General features: G+C 30.6%; 3 protein-coding genes across 5 annotated transcripts; 1 reads left to right on the forward strand and 2 right to left on the reverse strand.

Moving 5' to 3' along the window:
• The first annotated feature begins 15,604 nt into the window (after positions 1 to 15,604).
• LOC100527694 (uncharacterized) lies at positions 15,605 to 19,878 on the forward strand. Of its 3 annotated transcripts, none has more exons than XM_003551827.5 (9): positions 15,605 to 15,903; positions 16,648 to 16,673; positions 16,983 to 17,064; positions 17,143 to 17,352; positions 18,319 to 18,441; positions 18,518 to 18,575; positions 18,684 to 18,757; positions 19,173 to 19,261; positions 19,343 to 19,878. In XM_003551827.5, the coding sequence occupies exons 1-9, from the start codon at positions 15,829 to 15,831 to the stop codon at positions 19,410 to 19,412; spliced, it is 807 nt and encodes a 268-aa protein (XP_003551875.1). In that variant the 5' UTR covers positions 15,605 to 15,828; the 3' UTR covers positions 19,413 to 19,878. The 3 variants fall into 3 exon arrangements, with proteins under 3 accessions (XP_003551875.1, XP_040868243.1, XP_006602192.1); XM_041012309.1 differs by having other exon boundaries at positions 15,625 to 15,903; positions 16,779 to 17,064; XM_006602129.4 differs by having other exon boundaries at positions 15,625 to 15,903; positions 16,947 to 17,064.
• Positions 19,879 to 19,976: 98 nt separating this feature from the next.
• LOC100788249 (small heat shock protein, chloroplastic) lies at positions 19,977 to 20,982 on the reverse strand. The gene is made up of 2 exons (XM_003551828.5): positions 20,575 to 20,982; positions 19,977 to 20,476 (listed from the first exon to the last, which is right to left on the reverse strand). Exons 1-2 carry the CDS (start codon positions 20,798 to 20,800, stop codon positions 20,010 to 20,012), a joined length of 693 nt encoding a protein of 230 aa, XP_003551876.1. The 5' UTR covers positions 20,801 to 20,982; the 3' UTR covers positions 19,977 to 20,009.
• Positions 20,983 to 22,519: 1,537 nt separating this feature from the next.
• Positions 22,520 to 22,984, reverse strand: LOC102663570 (uncharacterized protein DDB_G0290685-like). The gene is made up of 2 exons (XM_006603126.1): positions 22,762 to 22,984; positions 22,520 to 22,692 (listed from the first exon to the last, which is right to left on the reverse strand). The coding sequence occupies exons 1-2, from the start codon at positions 22,982 to 22,984 to the stop codon at positions 22,520 to 22,522; spliced, it is 396 nt and encodes a 131-aa protein (XP_006603189.1).
• Positions 22,985 to 23,373: the final 389 nt, after the last annotated feature.

The raw sequence follows: 23,373 nt of genomic DNA on the forward strand, positions 1-23,373 counted from the left end.
CTGCTGCTGCTTCAAAACTTCAGCTTTTTTAATTTTTATGGTGGAAAATAAAATCAAAATGGTCAATTAATTTAATTACAATCAAATTAAAATACACATTTTTTTCTATACATATCATTCGATTATATGTAGTCATCTAGACATATATGTTAATTTTATTAATTTTTATAATTTAATTAATTGAAATTATAAAAGAAATGTTTACAAAATTAAATTCATATACTTTAATGAATTAAGAGGTTATTTTTTATGTATTAATAAGTGCAAAAAAATATTATTAAAAAATTAAAAATTATATTGAAAGTCAAAAGATTCGGCATTCATAATAATTTATTATTAAATAATGATGTAAAAATTCTTTATATTTTAAATATATTAAATTAAACTCATAAAAAAATTCTTCTTAATAGAATCTTTCAGGATTTCATGTAATTATATTACTAAATGATGTAAAATTAAATTATAGTGTAAAAAATTTTATGGTTTTTTTATCTGTTTTCTTTTTTTATGATTTTATATGTTAATTTTATTTTTATACGTTAAAAGTTAAGCTCATGAACAATGAATAATATAGTTTACTTTATTGGTCCGGATCTGAAAAGTCTCTGACTTTTACTTGCCTATTATAAACGGATAAACTAGCATTTGTACCGGGCCCATAGAGAAACAAAACATTAAATCATAAATGTAGGATATAATAAATGTCATATACGTTGGAGAAAAATATCATACCTTATTTTTTGTAACAATCTTTTTTTTATCATTTTGGTAACATAATCTGAGTCTATTTGTGCTTTTTTAAGATTTTTTTAAAAAAAAACAAAAATTAGGGAAACAAAAGGCAGTTTATAATTGTTACTGAATAGTTGATAATATATTTTTACTGCTATTAGTTTTATATTATAAAAAATGTTAATGGATGTCAAGAAATTTAGTTCAATTAGTTAAATAAAGGTACATGAGTTGTTGTTATAAATCCTCTAGATAAAAAAATTATAATGAATAATTGAATATATCACCTAAAGGTTATGTAAATATTATAAAAGTTTATGCAAACATTTAGAGTAAGAAAAGAAGCAATAAATTTTGGTAAAAGTGGATTCATTAATTTACAAGATTTCAATCCATAATTCGTAGATAATTTTTGCAATACTTGTAAGAATTTTAAATTAATTTTTGGCTAAGCTTATCAAAGACTAAAACCATAAAGTTGTGCTTTTACTGCGTGTCCCGTTTCTGTCAAAAGATTTTTTTTTTCTTTCACATTTGCTACTTGCTAGCTATAAACTATGTTGATTAAGATCGCGATTAATAAAATGTTTACATTTTTTGTGTAACTTGCAAACATCGTGATCAGTGACATTTAAATTTAAATAAGTTACAATATGTTGGGAAGAAACTGTACTAGCCTATGGATATAGAGCCTTCAACCGATGGAATTAATCAAATGACTTTGTCTTAATTGAACAAGATTTTTTTTCACCATGAATTAATTGAACAAGTTTAATTTTAATGTATTACTAGTATATTATTATACAATAGTGTATCATTTGAGAAATAGAGGATGCTAGTAAATTTACATTTTCTAACAAACATAATAAAATGTATATATTGATTCACCTGATATTGTATTTAAATATCTTAAAGCAAAACTATAAGTTTGAGTACGGTAAATGACAAAAATATATTATTAGAAATGGAAATTTCATTAATCAGTTATAAAAATTGATTCGCTAGGACTAATGAAAAATAGAAGCAAAGTTATAAAAATTGATTCGTTAGGACTAATGCAAAATAGAGGCAAAATGACGTAAAGGGGATGGTTTTACAAACAATTTCTCTGAGAGGATCTATTTGCAAACAATTTCTGTGGGGGGTCTTTTATTTAAGGTGTTCCAACATTTGGACTAACAGAACATGCATGCACTGATTCCGTCATTTGGACCAGCGGGTTACCAACCAAAAGTTTCCGCCACTAGGACTAGTGGGATACCCATGTCATCCATCCAGCCCATCCATCCATGCATCATTCATGCGCCAGCTTGCAGTGATTCTGCCAGTGGGCCTTGCGTGTTTGGTCACTGATTCCGCCAATCCTACTGGCGTGTTATAGAGCGTGCTAGTAGTGTATAGGGTTCATGCATGCTTTGTAGTTTTTGTAGGGTTCAGGTATAGGATTGCAGAAGAAAAAATTGAAGATGGTCCAGGGGTTCAGAAGCTTTATTTTTTTTTTAGGGGAAGGCATCCTCTTTCGTTTGTCTTTAAATAGGAGTGTTTGCACCTACAATATCCACCATACCATATGCATTCTCTTCTTCTCTTCTCTTAGAATTTTTTGAGTTTAAGTTAAAGATTGTGGTGCTTGAAAAAAAAATTGTTGTTGGGGTTATTGAAAGCTTCAATCAGGTATGACTTAAATTTTCATATTATTATTATTGAATTTAAATTTTCATATTATTATTATTGAATTGTAGATAGTAATTGTTTTAGTTAGTAATGATTTTAGTTAGTATTAGATAGATGTATTTAATTTTTCGAAGTATTTTATAGTGTAAAAATGATGTAATGATATTTGTTATAGATAGTAGTAGGTAGATGTGTTTAAAAAAAGTAGATAATATTAGGGAAGTGTGTTCAATTTACCGTAGTTATGACTAGTGTAAAAATAAATTAATTTTATTTGTTATAAAAAAAAGTATAGATAGTATTAGATAAGTGTGTTTATAAAATAATATAGGTGTTTAATTTTTGATACATTGTAGTGTTAAAAAAATATTTGTGTTTAAATTTTCGTAATGTTATTTGTTATAAAAGAAATTATACATAGTATTAGGTAGGTGCGTTAAAAAAATATTTGTGTTAAAATTTTCATAATTATTTATTTGTTTTAAAAAAAATTATAGATAATATTAGGTTACATCGGTTTAAAAAAGAGTATTTATTTTTAATTTTTTGTACTTATTTTAGTGTAAAAATAAATTAATGTGATTTGGTATAAAAAAAATTATAGATAGTATTAGATAGGTGCGTTTAAAAAATATAAGTGTATAATTTTTCGTAGTTATTTCTAACAAAAAAAAATCAATCTTATTTGTCATAAAAAAATTATAGATAATATTAAGTTATGTGCGTTTAAAAAATAGTATGTGTTTTTAATTTTTTGTACATATTTCTAGTGTAAAAATAAATTCATGTCATTTGTTATAAAAAAAATTATCGATAGTATTAAGTAGGTGCGTTTAAAAAATATTATCTATGTTTAATCTTTCGTAATTATTTTTAATGTAAAATTTGAATGAAATTTTTTGTCATGTTATAATTTTTTAGATTTTTTAATTGAGATGTTGAAATTGCAATCCTGAGTGTATTTTGACAAGCCTTAGGACCAGAATTTGGTATTAATATTATCTTTATTTAAATATATTTGAATATGAATGAGTAGGAAGACTTTTTTCTTTAGAGGACAATATTAATTTTTTAAACTAAACACGTAATTTTTGTGGTGCAGTATTAGTATTAATGGCTTTTTCTTCGTCATGTTCGTCAAATATTTCAATTAATTATGGTCTCGTTGATGGTGACGTGTTGTGGATGCAAGATAAGCACATTTCACAGCATATTTGAAATGGGGGAAGAAGATAGAAAACTGCATATTAGAAGAGTTGTCCCCATATATCAAGGTCAAGAAGGAATACCAGAAGAGATTATTCTTTTATTTCGTCAATCTGATTTTTACTAGATTATGAAGATGAGATATTTAAAAATAAATGCGACATTAATCACTGCCTCGATAGAAAGATGGAGGCTGGAAACACATACTTTTCACATGAGATGCAGAGTGTATTATTACTCTTCAAGATGTCTTTGTTTTATTAGGTCTTCATGTTGATGGGTCACCGTTAATTGGTCCAACAAACCTTAGTTGGGTTGATTTATGTGAAGAATTGTTAGGAGTCAGACCAGAAGAAAGTGAACTTCAAGGCAGTATGATTAAATTAAGTTGGTTGGCTCACCATTTTCCAGATTTAAATAACCATGGCGGTAATTTAGAACAGGTAGAAAGGTTTACCTGTGCATGGATCCTTCGATTCATTGGAGGTGTCTTATTTGTTGACAAAAGCAGTAACAAAGTTTCGGTAAGATACCTGCAATTTTTACGAGACTTTAGAGAGTGCAGCACGTATTCTTGGGGGATCTGCTGTACTTGGTTATTTATATAGAGAGATGTGCAGCGCCACCAATTATACAACTAAATCAATTGGAGCAATGTGCATCTTAATACAAATGTGGGCATGGGAACGATGTACAACCCTGACTCCAAGAAAGACTCCTCCCGTAATAGAAAACAAACCACTTGGACACAGGTTAGTTGTTTAAAAAATTAGATTTGATTTTAAAATAGTTAATAATGTAAGTTATGTTAATTTATGATTTTTTTAGGTGGCTGCGATGGGGAAATCAACATATTGGTAATGATGATTTGATACTTTTTCGTCGCAAACTATATATTATGAAACGACATGAGGTAAAAACATTTAAATTTATTGGTTAAATAACAATTTGGCATTTCATATTTCATTGAAATTAATCAAAATTGGAACTATGTGCAGTTTGTCTGGGAACCATACTCATCAAATGTTATGTCAGTGTTTCCTCCCATTTGTTTAGTTGGAAGTGTTGCGTGGTGCGCGGTGGTGCCACTAATTTGTTTCCAAGTCATTGAGTGGCACCAACCCGATAAAGTTTTGAGACAATTTGGCATGCAACAACCAATTCCAAGTTCTCATTCGCAACCATTTAATATTTATGGCATATCTTTGAGAGGAAAACATGAGAAAGATTGGGGGCAACTGTTAGGCCCAATGATCAATCAATGGAACAATCGGACTGATTTCAGGGTTGACGCTTATCCACGACAAGAAGGTCTACTGAGTTTTAACTCTGACTATATGGTGTGGTATAGGCGTAAAACAAAGATGTTTGTTGACCCTAAAAATGCAAACATGGCGACACTGATATTTTTTTATTTTTTCTATCATATTTAACTTCAAATAATTTATAAAATTTGAGTTCATGAATTTGAACGCGTAATAATTGCAAGCTGAAGTTACAGAGATGTTACAGTACATGGTGTCGCCACAAGGGAGAAATACATGGACGGTTGACGATCTAGTGCCATATGTGGAGAAAATAACAATTTTATCTGAAGAGTAAGAGAGAATAACTGAACCTCTATCACATGGTCCAACAACAGAACGTGAATTTCCAACCCAACAGTTAAATATTCTCTCCAATCAAGTGTTGAAACTAAAGGCATAGTCAGACGAAGGGAGACTGTTGAAGTCGAACCATATGTGCACTCACAGATGGCAGAGCGTGGTCATGGAATGTATTACACACCATCAACATTTTCTCAATATTCGGCACAGATATATTAGTATCCATTTGAAGTTCATCAAAGTGATATGTCTGCAAGTGAACATTCATTAGGTGGTGTTGCAGAGACATATGTGAATTTTCCATGGCCTACTATGACCCCTTCAGAGCAACATGATGTTCCAATTGAAACACCTAATGTCCCGTTAGGTACTCAATGGAATGTACCCGAAGCAATACCTAATGTGGATGAATTATTAGGTGTTGATTTGCGTCACCAATTTTCTCTTGAGGCTGACCAGCATGAAGAGGGGGGCCATCGTAGCAGAAGAAATCCCACGAAGATGGGATCGTCCATGCGGCACATCCTCACGACATCATCGACATCAAGATGATTGATTTTCTTTTTATTATTTAAATTTTTTTGTATGTTTTTAATTTAAATTTTAGACTTGTATTATCATTTATGTTATGAATGTTAACCAATTGATGAAGTTTATGGCGCGCACAGAAATATAATAATAACTAATTTTAAAAAAAAAATTGATCATCGATAGTTTCCATTTCATTCAAGTAGACAAATAAAATACATAAATGAATTAATTTAACAACTTCCACATTCAGATTGCATTGGACATCAGTGTCTATTGTGTCCTTGTCTTCCACATCTACTACATTTTTGTCAGTGCTCAGATGGTTCCAACCAATCTATCTCATTCCTTATCCTTGTTGATTTTGATCGACCTTTTGCACGAATTGTAGTTGGATCAGGGATAAGTGTTCATGGCTCATCAGAAGGAGGAATAACTGCTCCATTCCCAAGAGGCCACCATTGCGTGGAATAAGCTTTTAAGATATGCTCATTTGTGTAAACAACATCTATATATTGAAAGTAATTCATGCTCACGTAACCACAAACAGCAATAATGTGTGAACATGGATAGTGAAGAGCAGAATACTTTCCGCATTGACAATAATGGTCATTCAAGTTAACTGCCCACTTTTGTCCGCCACGTTGTGTTCTAGGATTAAAGGTCTCCTCTACTTCAAACATTGTCGAGTGGATATCATAGACACGGACGATGTGCGAAAAAGCTTCTTCTTGATTTTTTTGAAGTTCTTTAACAACCTTAGAACAATATATTTGTCCTTCATTTAACTGTCTTTGGGCTTGGCGACCACGATCAACAAAGTACTTTCGACACCTACTATATGTGGTTTTCACCAAAGTTGTTATCGGTAGGTTGTAACAATCCTTCAATACCTTATTAACACATTCTGAGAGGTTGGTCGTCATGTGACCATATCTACATCCTTCTTTATCATAAGTCATGCTCCATTTTTCCTTTGAAATGCGATCAATCCATGTACATATGGTTGGACTCAACTGACGAAACTTTTCTAAATTATGATCAAATGTATGTTTGCAAGGAGTGTAGGCTGCATCAGAAAGTTTTGTTAGCAACAACAATTTGAAGTATATATCATACATAAATTAACATCATATTATAAATTAAATCTTATCCAATTTCTTCAACATTTCTTTTTGTTTGGCATTGTTGAATTTCCGATTGAAATTGTTTGCTATGTGCCGGATGCAGTAAACATGATAAGCGTAGGGAGATTGCCAAGCAAGATGTTCGTTAGCAATAACAGACTTTATACTCGCGTGACGATCAGATATGAGACAAATACCATTTTTATTTGTCACGTGTTCACGCAAGTGTGCCAAAAACCATGACCACGCTGTTAACATTTCACCTTCGACTATGACGATTGCTAGAGGAAGAACACCACTATTTCCATCTTGTAATGTGGTCATCAACAGGATCCCACGGTATTTCCCATATAAATGTATGCCGTCAACTTGTATGATTGACTTACAATAATTAAAAGCCTCTTTACATTGACCGAAAGTCCAAAATACTCTATCAAACTGACAGTGTTCACGACTGGCTGTGTTGCCAACAATAAAATCGTCATGCAGTATTTAATAATAGGATCCAAGAGAGTGATTTTGCATGTGTTTTAGCCACGATGAAAGTTTCGCATATGACTCTTCCCAATCGCTATATTCAATTGCAATCGCTTTTTGTTTCGCCATCCATGCTTTTTTGTACGAAACCTTAAAGGAAAATGCATTGTTTATCCTTTCTTGAATCAAAGAAACTTTTATCGATGGATCTTCTCTAATCATGTCTGTTAATAAAATAAGAAAATTTAAATAACCAAAAAACGCAAAAGTAGGATAATATGAACATAAAACACGTACCTACTACACAAGTGGCAATGAAATCTGAATCAAGCTTTTCATGATCTTGTGTCATACTCATATTTAGACATGTGTGTGGTCCAACCCATTGTGTCACTTTCCATGAATCGGTTTTTTTAGATAAAATTGCCCTCATATAAAATGGGCAAGGACACTCTGCGCTTTTATTTGGACAACAAATGATATATTTGTGTGATTTGGTTTCAAGAACTTTAAAACTTTGATGCACCTTCATAACATATTGTTTGAGTGCATTTTTTAAAGCATCTTTACTATCAAAATCCATACCAACATATAATTTTTGCCCAACATTGAAAGTATATGGCATCTCCAAACCACAAATGTCCTCCTCATCAGGATGACTCCAATTGATATTGTTATAATGGAAAACATCATTTCAAAATGGATTTTGAATTCCATCTACACCAAATATGTAACAAAATAAAATTCATGTCAATTTCAGCAAAATTTTTATTTATCATTAAATACAAATGTTATAAAATTTTTATTTATCATTAAATACAAATGTTATAAAATGATTAATGTATGCAACTCTTTTTAAAATTTAATTAAATATATCTTCTCTTGGTTGAACAATTGTAACTGGTTGAACCATGTCGATGACTTTATCATCTGTATCAGATATACCATCAACACTATCATTTTCATTTAAAGAGTCTTCAACGTATGAATTAAACATAAGATAATCATCATCATCATCTTCATTTTCATCCTCATGTAAATTGCTTACATTTCTTGACGGTTCCGTCTCATTATTAGATAAATTATTTTCACATGATCTAACAGAATTTGCAGAATGAAACACATAACCACCAACAACATCCTTTTCTATGTATAATTCTAAAACTGACATTTTTTCTTGTTGTTGTTCGATCATAGTTTCAACATCTTCGTCATCACAAATTTGTAATGCAATATATTTTCCTGAAACTAAAAATCTGCAGCTTATGCAAGAAATAATTTCATTATTTGCTAACCTTACCTTTTCTCCTATTTTTTTTCAAAGCATTATAACTAATTTCACGATTAATTTGAATTGCTTTTTTACTGCCTTCAAATATTATACCGTCATTCTCTTCATATACTCTTCCATTGAAATATAAGAATGCTATAACAGAATTCATCTTATACCAAAATATACCTAAAAAAAAATTATAAATAATTAATCAAATAATTAATCATACTAACAAAAATTCAACTCCAAAGCAATTTTAATAACTTCAAAATTAAATACTCTAAATATAAAAAATAACACACTATAGATTATAAGTTAATTCTAAAAAAAATATAAATCTAATAAATACTACAGATTAAATAATCTTCAATTAAAATGGGTATTAAAATGGGAGACATACCAAAAAATACCAAATCTACAATTAAAAACATTTATCTAAATCTAATAAATACTACAGATTAAAAGTTCATTCAAAAAATAATAAAACTTCATCTCGGAGCAATTTTAATAACTTAAAAATTAAATATTCTAAATCTACAATTAAGATTGAATTATTTTATATTATAAATAACTAAAAAAATTATACACATATATTTTTTAAACGCACCTACCTAATACGATCTATAATTTTTTTAATAACAAATGACATTAATTTATTTTTATAAAGTACAAAAAATTAAAAACAAATAGTATTTTTTTAAATGAATGTAACCTAATATTATCTAATTTTTTTATAATAAATGACATTAATTTTTTTTACACTAGAAATAAGTAAAAAAAATTAAAACAGATTGTATTTTTTAAACAAACATAACCTAATATTATCTATATTTTTTTTATAACAAATTACATTAATTTATTTTTACACTAAAAATAATTACGAAAATTTAAACACAAATATTTTTTTAATGTACCTACCTAATAATATCTATCATTTCTTTTATAACAAATAACATTACAAAAATTTAAACAACAAATATTTTTTTTAACACTATGTATAAAAATTTAAACACAGTATTTTATAAACGCACTTATCTAATATTATTTACAATCTTTTTTATAACAAATAAAATTAATTTTTTTTTACACTAGTCATAACTACGACAAATTAAAAACACCTATCTAATATTATCTACTTTTTTTTAACACATCTACCTACTCCCGTCTATAACAAATAACATCTATATAACATCTATCTAATACTATCTAATATAACATTGGATTATTTTTACACTATAAAATACTTTGAAAAATTAAATACATCCATCTAATACTAGCTAATATTTTGTTGAATTCACTTATATTTTATTTTAAATATAATTACTAACTAAAATAATTACAAATAATTAAATAGCAATTCTAATTATATTACCTGATTGAAAATTTAAGTAATATAATTACTAACTCAAATCATTACTAACTAAAATTGAATAATAATAATATAAAAATTTACGTCATACCTAATTGAAGCTTTCAATAACACAACCACTAGACAAATTTTGTTTCAAGCATCACAAACTTAAACTCCAAAAACTCAAAACACCCAATGACAATGCATTTTGGTGGATATTGTAGTTGCAAACACTCCTATTTAAAGGCAAAGGAAAAACTTCCCTTACAACGTTAAAAAAAAAAATTAAAGCCTGTTATTTCTGAAACCCTGGACATGTTTAATTTTTTCTTCATTATTTTTGAAAATCCTATACCGAACCCTAGCAAAAAGGACACAGTTATGCATGAACCCTATACTGAAACCCACCCCTCATGCATGTTGCACTCTTGCACTGCACGGGCTGCACCTCGAGAACTAATGAAGGGAATCCCGCAAATGGCACTGGCGGAACCAGCCTTGGGTCTTCTCGCCCCTATGCCTGGAAGAATCATGCCAGCATGATGGATGGATGATGGGTTGTGCCATGGGGTATATCGCCACCCCCACTGGCGGAAACAATACATGCATGGGGTAACTCGCTACCCCCATTGGCGGAAACAATGGGATGCATGGAAATTCAAGGATTTCGCCACCACGACTGGCAGAACACCCTAAAAAAAAGACCCCCCCCCCCAGAAATTGTTTGCAAACGGACCCCTTGAGATAAATAGTTTATAAAAATGCCCCCCTTACCTCATTTTGTCCAAAATAGATAACCAACATTGCATTAATTTAAATAGCATAGTCCACATGAGTAAAAAAAGTTAGACAAATTCAAACATTCATGTGGAGTAAATTGGTTAAAATTGCTAATGGTGGTAATGTTGTTTATTGTTACTATGAAAGGAAGGGTGTGATTCAAACTTCAAAAGTAGCTAAGAACCCAAGAAAGTTATTATACACATGTCCATTTCCAAAGGTTAGAGAATGTTTGTCTCAATGCATATGGTTGTTTCCCTTGTTTTTGTGTTTTTGTTCCAAGTCAGTTAATTATGTATAGGAAAATATTTATAGACACCTAGATGAAATCCAATAACTAGAGAGAGATAAAAATATAGGTATGATAGAGTTTATGATTTGACAGAAAGAGAGATAGAAAGACAGGAGAGATGTTGGTGAGATATTTAAAATAAAAGCTAATTCATGTATCATTAGTCTTATATTAATGACTTTACCAAATGTGTTGTAATTGTGTTTTTCATAAAACAAAATGTAGAATGAAACAAATTAGCCACTATTTCGTTAAACATTTGTTACTTCCTTCATTATAAGACTCTTTCAACTAATTCATGTCCCTTAAAAATGTAATTAATTTAGTTAATTCCATTAAATTTGTCATTTATTTGTATTATCATTCTAAAATTATTTTTTCTTATCTCTTTATTCACTTAATGGTTTATCATTAATGTTTGGAGAGAGAATAAGGGTATGTAAGGGAAAAAATAATTAATTCATAAAAAAAATTAGAAAAAGGTCTTATAAAGAAGGAATAAATAAATTTCTAAAAAAGAATCTTATAATTAAGAACATAGAGAGTACTAACTAACAAAATAGTCCCTATTTTTTGACACTTTATGTCAAAATGGTCCTTAAACATTATATCTTACTAACAAAATAGTCCATGACATAAATAATAAAAAGATTCATTGCAAAATACAAGTCATTTTCATCATTATCAAAAGAAAATTTATCACTTTCTTCTTCAACATCATCACCAGCATCTCCATCATGATCCTCCCCAACATCAACAAAGAAGTCGACCATTACATCTACTACTACGAGTGGGTTTGGTTTTCTGTTTGGGAACCTAAACATTCGTTAAGGGTGCATCAAACGGGTTACATAGATGTTTGGCAATTGCTAACGGGGTTCACTTGAAAGTGATTCTCGCCAAAATGGACATTCAATCCAAAACAACCCAAAGGTTACTTTTCTATTTAATGTTTGTTCGATCTATTACGAAGGTAAGTTATTTCAAATTTTAACAACCCATTTCAGAAATTACCCCTCAATGCTCTACAATTTAAGAACACATAACTGCTTTCATTACCCATCACCTATCAAAATTTAAGAAGCATATATGAAACCTTAACCCCTCAACCACCATTAGTTTGAAGTAGCATCAGATGTCGTTTGGCATCAGACATGGTTTGAACCTTCATGAATACAACTTGTCCTACTTTGGTTCTACAAAATTCATGTGCATGTGGTATGCTTGCTTTTGATTTGCATCTAGCTCTCTTTCTCGGTAAGATTTTTTTAATGTTTGTTGTTATGCATAGTATTTTTTATGGATTCATTGTAGTTTGATATTTTGATCGATATATATGACTCATATGTTGTTTAGATGAGGAAACAAATAATATTTATGTGAAAATAGAACCAATCCTTTATATGAAAAGAGAAAAGGCATAGTAGATATTGTTGATAATGAAGGTGTTAAGGCAAACGTTGAATGGGATTTGAGGGAATATAAGCTTTTTTATTAAATTATGCTTGGAGGAAGTGCATAAAGAAGAACAGAATGAAACTATCCTTACAAAGAAAGGATGAAAAAATGTTGAATCTGAACTCAATTCAAGGATTAGGAAAAAATATGGCAAGAGTCAATTAAAAAACAAGTAGGATAATCTTAAGAAGGAATAGCCAGTATGGGATAAGATATTTGGCAAAGAGATAGATCTAGGATGAGATAGAGTAAGACACATTTGTAGCAAACAATGAATGGCAGGATCTCAATGAAACGGTATGGATTTTTAACACAAAATTAGAAGTTTTATAGTTTTTTGTAGTATATTTATTGTGTTGATTACTTGTAAACATGAAGGAAAATCCACTATATGCAAAGTTTAGATTTAAAATACTTCCTTTTAAAGAAGAATTAGATGCATTGTTCAAGGATGTGGTGGCTAAGGGAAAATATAGTTATGCACCCTCTTATGGGACATTACCTAATCTTATAAATGAAAGTGATGATGTACATCGTCCATCATTTGACAATGACAATGTAGACCTAGAGGAAGGAATAGTGAAGAAGTTTAGTACAAGCTAGTGCATGTGTAGGTTTTGAAATGTGAAATATCAATTTCCCTTGTCCTCCTCTAGTTATGTGTTTCTTATAATTAAAAATTATTTTGATTGAAATGAAATCAAATTTTATATGACTATTATTTTTCTTTATCAGGCAAATATTATTTGGTGGATTTTGGTTATCCAACACCAATAAAATATATTGGTCCATATAGATATGAACATTATCACCTTTCAGATTTTAGGCATCAATGTATATTTGATAACTACAACGAGGTATTCAATTATTATCATTCAAGTTTAAGGTGCACAATTGAAAAGACTTTTGGGGTATGAAAAAATAGGCTCACAATTTTATGACAGATGCCAAAGTTCAGATTTGAAACACAAGTTTAAATAGTTAGTGCAACAATGACTATCCATAACTTTATTAGAAAGAAGTCAAAAACTTATTCTGAATTTCAGCACTATGAAGATGAAAATATAGTTGAAGATGAAAGTGGTAATCATATTCATGAAGATCAATCCTTACCTTTAATTGTGGCCTCTTCAAGAGAGATGGATCTTGTTTGTGATTCAATCAAAGATTAAATTATAGAGCATATGTAATCTAATTAGTAATGTTATTTATATTACAAATGTATTATATTTTTCTATGTTGTACATGATTTTGGAGTATAATGAATTGATTATTGTTATTCGGTTGATTGTATTTTATTTTAATTATTGTATTAATTTGCATTTCTCATATCTTGATTAATTAAAAATATATTTTTAAGTATATATATTTTTGAAAAATTATTCTTTTTAATTAATAATATTACCACCAATTTTTAACAAGATGTAATAATATATTATCAATTCAAATATACTAAAATAAAAATAATGAAACAATTCAGTGTAGTATTATATTATAAAATCTATGCATATTTTAGTAATTATATATTTCAACGTACTTTTCCAACAAAATCACCCAACACAACTTTGTTTTCTTAAAAGTACTTTTAGAATAAAACTATCCATACATAAATCAAGTTATATTTAACTTACTCTTATCTTAAGTTTAAAAAGTTACGTTTAATGGAACTTAACTTTTTAACTTTAATTCAAACATACTTTATATCTCCTTCTTCAACAACAAAGACCATCAAAATCGAGTAGAATATAAAAAAAAGATACTCACCCTAAGGAGATTTTTTTAGCAATTCACAATTAGGGCCGCTAAAAAGATTGGAATTTTCAGTTCCTTTATTCTAGAATTGTTTTTTCTGTTGCGGTTTTTATATGAAGTTGGTTTTTGTACATGATTCATTTTCTTCCCACATTCAATCCTTATCTTCTACAATGTTCAATAATAAACAATAACATATGTTCTGATCCACTAAGGTTGAGCTTTGTGATGGACAAACCTTTATAAATAAAATCGGATGCTCTTAATTTTGATCACCAAGCTTACTCTTCTCTTCAGATAAACACACCATCAAGTTTGAACAAGTGAGGATTTGGAAAGTTAAAATGGTGAAAGCTGAAGAAAATTGATAGCAATGACTGGAGGTAGATATCTCTAAAATTTATTTTTCTTCTCTGCTTTTGTTGTTTGGTCTAAATGTGTTAGTTATGGTTGTTAACATGTTCAAACCAATATATTTATATATTTATGTTATTATAAAAAAACTAATTTTGAAATAAATAACCATAATTAATAATAATTTAAGTCATAATCCTACCTTTAAACAATATTTAATCCCAATGGAGGAGATAAAAAATATTTATTCCTATGGGACAAGAATCACCATTGGTGAGTAAAAATACACATATATCATCTTACTACTCAGTATCTCATTACCTCTTAATGCTCCCTATGCTCCCTACGAGTACGCTTTTTGGGTAAAATATAATCATTGGTAAAATAATCAAGGATTGTGATGAATTGAAGTGATATTTTTTAGACACATGTTTTGAGGTTTTCGTGTGAATTGTTACATTTGTACCTACTTTAAACATATTTGTATATTTATTTTAACAAACTTTAATAATAAAGATATTTCAATAATTAGTATATATATTCCTATAAAAAAAATGTTAAAGAAACACATATTTTAATTATTCCTAAGCATATAAAATATATTCCAACATTTTCAACAATTAATCAAACATATTTTTTTATAATATACGAAAATAATATTTTCATATTTTATTCCCAAAAATAATATTCTTAGGACTAAATAAATTATCCGTAAAACAAACACCCCTATATATATATATATTATTTTATGAGAATAGTATAAAAAGTTTTATATCCTCGTTAAATCAAAATTTATTATATATATTAGGTTTGATGATTTTAAGATAAATATTTTAAAAATCTTATCAATGATAAATTATGAGGGGATAATTATATAAAATTGTTTTACATTTAATTCTTACTTTATTATATTTTATTAAATACATGTTAAAAACTGAAATATTCTGAATCTATATAAAATCACCTCACAAGTTACCAATGCAAAAGAAAATTGAAGTCAACGAAGCTTAGACCCCAGAAGTCAAAGAAAGGGGCGTGCCAAATATTCCGTGGTTTGCCACGTGGCAAGTTCTGATAGGCCAAAGCGTCGTGGCTGCACAGGGGGGTTCTGGTACCCAGCAGAGACTGCACCAGAACATTTTCGGTGCAAGTTTCAATTTTTTTGGGTTAGGAATTTGCTTTGAACGGAACAAGAATCCAATAGAAGAAAGAAGAAGATGTGGCTTTCGGATCATCGATTGTTTCTTCTCTGCATTGTTTGTGGCCTTTACTTTTCTCTGCAGTTCACAACGGTATCTTTCAATTTCACCTGCTTCATACACTGATCATGTAATTATTAAAAATAAACATTACCCTTTTATGTGTTTTTGTCAGTTTTATCAAATTATTCAAAATGCCCATTTTTTTCTGGTGAGGATTTTGCTGAATTCAATCATGGGCTGTTTGGATTGTGTGAATTTGGATTGGCATAGATTGGAAATCCAAGTGTTTGAGGATTTTTGGTTCACTGTCTGCACAAATCAGTAGGTTATTGTGTGATTTTTCTACTTGAGGAATGGTAATTGCATGCTGTGTTTCTTGTTCTCATTATGTGGTTACCTCCTGTTTCTTCCCTGAAAGTTTGATTTTGTCGCCACGGGCTGTTTTGATTGCTTGAATTTAGATTGCCATATATGGAAATGTAAATGTGTAAGGACTTGGTTTGTTTGTTGGAACAATTAATAGCTTAATTTGTGAATTTTTCTACTTGAGAAATATGAGAATAGAAGTTCTTATTATCTTTTTTTGACAGCAAGAAGTTCTTATTATCTAGCTACCTCCTTTTTTTATGTTAATATTGATCTGTATGATTTTTCAATGAAAAACCACAGAACTAGTAACTTTTTAAATTAGTTTTGTGTGCTTTTTTTGGAATTGTCTTCAGCTACAAGGTTAGGTCCTTGTTTAGTTTGTTTTTGGTTCAGAACTTCTGCACTTATTTTTTCTAATTTTCGTGACAGTATAGAATTAAACCTTCAATTGTTGCTTTGTTACAGGGTCATGCAGATTCAAATGCTGGAAGGTGAGTGAGTTTTAAAGTTTGATTGGAGGTATTTTGAACTAGGAGAACATTTTTAGTTTGCATTTTAGAGTTAACTGCTTCACTTCTTGGTTATCCAATTGTTAGTATGGGCGAGGAAATAAATAATGTAAAATGGTGTTTGACACTGTGACTGGTACATGATAAACTCCCATCATTTGTTTCATGTGAGCAATTGATATGCTTTGTTTATTTGTTTCCTTCTTTTACTTTCTTTCAGTCTATGTTTTCTTCCTTTCGTGCTTTTTGTTCCAGGAATTGGTGTGGCTAATATATGATGTCAATGTTCAGAACTTTGAATCAGGAGGGTGGTGATCATCAAATACATTGCTCTAGAGAAAGAAGTAGAACAGCTTGGAAAATCATTCAAGAGGTATTAGAATATATCCAAACAAATAACTCTCTCAATGATATTAGTGTGCATTCTCTTGATATATGATTTTTCCTGCAGTATTTGATGCCCTTTGTGGAGAAAGAAAAATACCACATCTCAAAAAGGTGTAGGCTTCACCCTGACAATGACATATACAGAGATCAGGAGCAACATAAGTTTCATACAGATATAAACGAATGGCAGTGTGGGTTCTGTAAGAAAAGTTTCTATGAAGAGAAACATCTTGACCAGCATTTTGACAACAGACACTCCAATTTGCTTAATTTGGTATGAACTATGATGCTTCTTGTTCAATACAGTATATATTTTTTCCTTCAACGGAAAAATGGCTAGTTAGTGGAAAACCACTCATCATATCTTTGAAAAGGACAAATTGGGTTAGACTGAATAATCAGAATGCTGTTTAGATAATGAATGTTGTATTTCATGACATTATTATGGTCATTCATGAGGAATATGGAGTTGTGATAGTGCCAAACTGAAGCTCTGTGACTTCTTACCATTGCCTTGAGAAGATTCTGCTGGTCAAGCCTAACATTTAAGAACATACTTAATTCATGTTCAGGACAAAATAAAACACTGAAACAAGGTTTTGGGTTGGTAGTAAAACAAACTGAAATAGTTCAGCCAAACCTTGAGACCGTACTTTCCCAAAAATAACAACACCTTCATATCTTTACTTTATTTTAAGTTTTAAAGCTCATAATTTGAGCTGTTTCTTTAAGCTCTATCTCTCTCTGTTTTGTGAGTTATCCCCTCTTGACCTAGAAGCACCTCAAAAAATTTAGTGTTAGGCACCCCCATTAGTAATTAGTTATTCATTTGTCAGTTATGTTAGTGAGTTAGTTGGGGCTGGGATAATTAGAGAAATAAGGCATGTTGCCTATAAATAGGAAGAGGGCTTGAGAGGAGGAGTTAGTAGGTTGATCAGTTGGTATTGTGGCTAGGGAGAGCCTTGGATCTCTCCAATATCCAGGGAATCTACTATTCTTTGTATAGTTTCAGTTCTTGGCAGTTGGTACTGTACACAAATTGGCAGTTTCAATTCTTGGTGTTGTGTGGTTGATTTGATTCTTTAACTTCCCTTGTCAAAAGTAAATAATATTTTACAGCACTTAATTGATCTGTGATTCTAATAGTAACTCAAAAGATGACAATTTTGGTAGCTTTCTCTGCTCAAACTGTGATGCAGTAGGATTAATTACTGAAATGAGATAGTTGTGTTCAATCCAGAGTGAAAGCCAGTGCATAGCAGATGTTTGTGGTGCACTGCACTGTGACCATGAAATGAATTCTGGATCAAAAAAATCAAAGTGCAATCCTGCTGCTGCTGCAAAAAATAAACATCTATGTGAGGTATGCTTTGGTCTGTATTCATTTGCTGTAACGTAACCAAATTTATTTGTGTTTCTAATTTACCTGTTTTTCATAGAGCTTAGCCGATAGTTGTTTTCCTGTCACTGAGGGCCCTGCGGCAAGCCGACTTCATGGTATTACAAATTTACAATATTTTCTTCATTATTGCAAAATATTGTATACTTTGTATTGTGTATTTATGTAGTTTGTGAAATTGCTTTCTTATGTTAACAATTTGGCAGAATTCTTCTTGCACCAATTCTGTGATGCACACAGCTGCACTGGAAATAGGAAACCTTTCTCCAGAGGGCGCAGGGTAATTCTGAAATCTTTAATTAAACTCTTCTTTTTCCAAATCACTTCATAACTTTGATGTACTTTTATGGGTGCTTATGATATTTGTCCAATTCTATATGTTATCTTGTATGAGTGATGTTCAATTTTTTGGAAATCCTAATTTGTGGTTAAGGACTCAGAAATTGTGGAGAATGTAATTTGAAAAATGGTATGGCTAACTGGAAAGAAAATTATCAAATATCCCGTTTACTTGTTACAAGGGATCTTAGGAAATAGATCTCTCGGTGAAGATAAGACAATAAAGGTCAACATGATATTTGCAACTTTGTGGTGGAATGGTGGAAATATATCTGTGGGATGCAATTCCCTTGATGTCAAGCTGTAGGGTCGAAATTAAGAGAAACTATTGTTAACTGGTTTCTTGATATGTGCAGAAGAAGACAAATGTGTTCTACATCTTTGTGTCTATTTTGCTTGTGATACTGCTGCTACTATACTACCTCTACATTTACTTATATCAGAGGTATTTACTTCAAAACTTCTCAGTCACGACCTTATTTTAGGAAACTTTATAATGGCTCCAATTTGGTCTTTTCTATTACAGAGGAATGAAAAGGGAAACTCAAGTGCTGAAGCGCGTCTCACAAGCCAGCAGAAAGAAAAAGCCATCTTAATTGATTGTTCTTTCCACAAAAAGAAGTTCTCAACCTACATTTTCAGAAAGTAAAGGTGTCACTAATGGATAGAGTGTGAACTGCACGTAAATCTACCTACATTACATTTTCAGAAAGTTAAGGTGTAACTAATGGATACAGTCAGAACTGCACTTGGAATCCAGTTTACGCTATTCTGCTATTTGCAAGAGTACGTTTGAAGGCAGAAAGAGATTGTCAGCTTCAAAAATGACTTCTATGTGATTTGCTAGTTTGTAAACCAAATTCTTGTAAACTTTTTGAACAAAAAGGGGGCTGCATGACTGAATCCACCTTAGTTGGCCATTTGCATTTGATTGTGCATGACAGCACTAACAAGAAAAAATAACATGAACATTTGCAACATATTCTCTCAATTTGTTTACTGACTTTATCAGGATTTATTATGTACCTTTTCACATCATCTAAAGTGATTTGTTTTAAATGATCTTTGAGAATTTTCTTCTGAATTTTATGTTATGTGTAGAATGAATAAGGTCTCAGTTTATCCCTCATAGCAGAAATTAGATAACAAAATCTTAAATGTAGCCGTGAACAAACTTTATTATGAGCTTATAGTTACTGTACATCTATGCCAATTATTTTTGCAGAGGTGCTGGATTTAGGAATTGTTACATAAAGAATCCCATCTTTGACCTGTGCCTTAATTTTATCAAACTCAATATTTTCTGGGAGGGCTATCCTGTGGTTATATCTACCATAGCTATTGGCAGGCCAGTCTTCATTGCCATTTGCTCGACCTTCATGATTCTCTTCGAGTGCCTTCTCTGCCTTCACCACCAGCATGTTCTCTTCTACCCATACCTTGACATCATTCTTGTTCATTCCTGGCATGTTGAATCTCATTTTGTAATCTTTTTGGCCTTCCTTTATTGCCCAAGGAATCTTCCCCTTACTGTATTCATCATCTCCCGCAACTATCACAGGTGAAGTTCTACCATAAACCAAGAGATCCTCCCCCATCCTCTCCATTGTATCCATCATTTGCTGCACAGTCCTTGCTACAGGAAACTGGTTCAGCAGCACTGTATAAAGAATCATTATTTGTCAGCTGTCAGTGTCACTATATTCAATGTCTGAGGAAGGAATAAAAAGAATATATGAACCAGTAATGTTCAATTACCTTTAGGTGAACCTTGTGGCACCTTCATCTTTGGCTGCACTTGCTGCTGGTGCTGATTTGACTTCTGCAAACTCGCTTCACCTCCTGCCATAGCCTTTACACTGTAGCTGAAAGTTCTATTCCTTGTGCTTGACACTGGTAGCAATTTGACATTGGAAAATTTGTTCATTCTGCCAGATGAAGTGTGGGCATAGAAACTCATATATGGTACTACAGTTGAAGCCATTTTCTGTTAGACAACGATGCTAGAGGGATGCCAATGCTATTGTAAGGCATAGAACATTGAGAAGCTGACGTTTGCATTTAAATTTATAGGATGCATTGGACTTTTCTGGACCCAGATAAGCATTAAAAAAATCTTATCTTTTATGATTGTGACTTGGGTTCTTGGTGAGATCTAGAGTTCTCTATACAATTCTTTAGTGTCCTATCCTATTTCCATATTTGGATGGGGATTTGGGAAACATATTCCACATTCCAATTTATTTGTCCTTATGTAGCTTACATACTACTAATTCAGCTTGTAGAGAATTGTTGTGAAGTCCTTAGTTTGTCTTTTTGAGACAAAGCCAAGCAAAACCCACTGGACCACACACACACAAATGCAAATCCCTTCCTTATTCTAACCTAAAAATGTAAATTTACTTACACTTTCTGTATGATTAGGTGTAAAAAGTGTTTCAATGTAATTAAGCTATATTTAGATGAAGTAAGGTTTGTAGATATAAATAAAATGAATAATTAGTGTCCAACTTGTGTGTTATTGCAGAACCGTTAGATGTTGCAGTTCTACCAGATGCAATATTGTAACCTCTTCACTGAATTCCTTTCTCTTTTTCCTCTTCGCCGGCAACCACCAATGGTTAACCCCACCGCCTCCTCCGACGGCAACTCGCGGCGGCACGAGTTTTACATCAAGATTCAAGAGCCGCGGGAGAATACAACCGGAGTGGTAAAGTTGCTTGCATATTAATATTATAATTTAAATTTTATGTATTACTTAATTAGAAATTACTTTATATATTTTTTAAATAATTATTATAAAACTCAGAATTTCAGTACATACTATAATAATTTATAATTAAATAATAATACAAAAAGTATTTATATTATTAATTTAATTAAATTCGTATAATAAAATAGAAGAATATAAAAAAGTTTAAAAAATAAATGTAAGTTAAAAAAACCTATTTAAAATAATAATTTCTAAAACTTAATTAAAAATTGCTACCAAATAATTCAAAAAATAAAAAATAATTTAATTTATTTAATTTCTCTTCATTGAAATACTTAACTAATTTGTTCTCGTGATTGTCATGCTAATTGACACGTTGGTTGCATTATTATCTTTTCTTTATATATATATATATATATATATATATATATATATATATATATATATATATATAGTTTTGCATAGGAGTGTTGATGACCTGGCTTTTGGATTTTTTATTTATCAAAATGTTATGATTTGAATTTATTATCAAATTTGAATCAAACCAAATTAATCTTTTATGATTTGGTTTGGATCGATTTTTGTAGTGTTTATTAAAATATTATTTCATTAATAACAATATACAAAATTTGTTAATATGTTAAACATTTTATAGTAAAAATTAATCTACCAAATTTTTATCCATTTTAAGTTAAAAGCACATGAAAAGTTCACATAAAAAAGAAAGTAATATACAATGTATAAGTTATATATATATATATATATATATATATATATATATATATATATCACTATAAAACGTTGTGAAACTTAAGTAGTATACATATAAAAAAAACATAACACTAAATGTAATTTTCAAAACAAAATGCATTTGACAAAAAATGGAGCTGAAATGATTTTTAAATCATTTTCGAAACACTTTTGCACTCATCTTCAAAAAAGAAAAAATGTTTTGTGAATTTGGTTTAGTTTTTAAAAAATACACAATTTTTACATTTGACAATCCCACTTTTTGTTGTTACCACCATCGCTATTATCATCATTGCTCTCAATGTCGATATCACCACCATTACCACCACTGTCACTACCATCGTCACTGACACCAATTATATTATTACTATCATCACCACCATCGTCGCCGCTATCACTACCACCAATACCACCTTAGTTATCGTCACCATTGATATTACTAATATCACCACCGTTGTCGCCACTTTCGTTACCACCAATACCACGTTTGTTATCGTCACCATCAACATTGTCGCCGCTACCACTACTACTATCATCGTCAATGTCATCACTATCACTATTGACATTGGTATTACCATCATCACTACCACCACCACTATCATTGTCACCAATACCACATTTGTCGCTGTCGCCACCAACGTCATCACCACTAGTTGCCACCACCATCAATGCCACCAACACCCCCACCATTTGCATCACTACCATCACCACTATCGTTGCCCCATTACCACTGCAACCATTATTGGTATCTCTACCTTCATTGCTGCTGACCCCATCACCATCATTATTGTTATCACCCTCACACAAAATACTCTTAAACTAATTTTAATATAGTATGAAACTTTCAAAATGAGTTTATTTTGGAATTAATCATATTTTAAAACCTAGTTTTATTTTTTAAACTAAAACTAAAATTTGGTTGTTATTTTTAAAAATTTCAAAACTCAAACCTAAGAATGACCCCAAACACGGCTTAAAGTAGTATATAAGTGTTGCAATTTTGTTCGGTTTGAACACAAAATAGTCCAAACAAATCCAAAAATTATTGGTTTGGTTCAATTTTTATTTTAGACCGATTTGGATTTAAATACCCC

This window comes from Glycine max, chromosome 18 (genome assembly GCF_000004515.6).
Source record: "Glycine max cultivar Williams 82 chromosome 18, Glycine_max_v4.0, whole genome shotgun sequence".
NCBI classification, from domain to species: domain Eukaryota; kingdom Viridiplantae; phylum Streptophyta; class Magnoliopsida; order Fabales; family Fabaceae; genus Glycine; species Glycine max.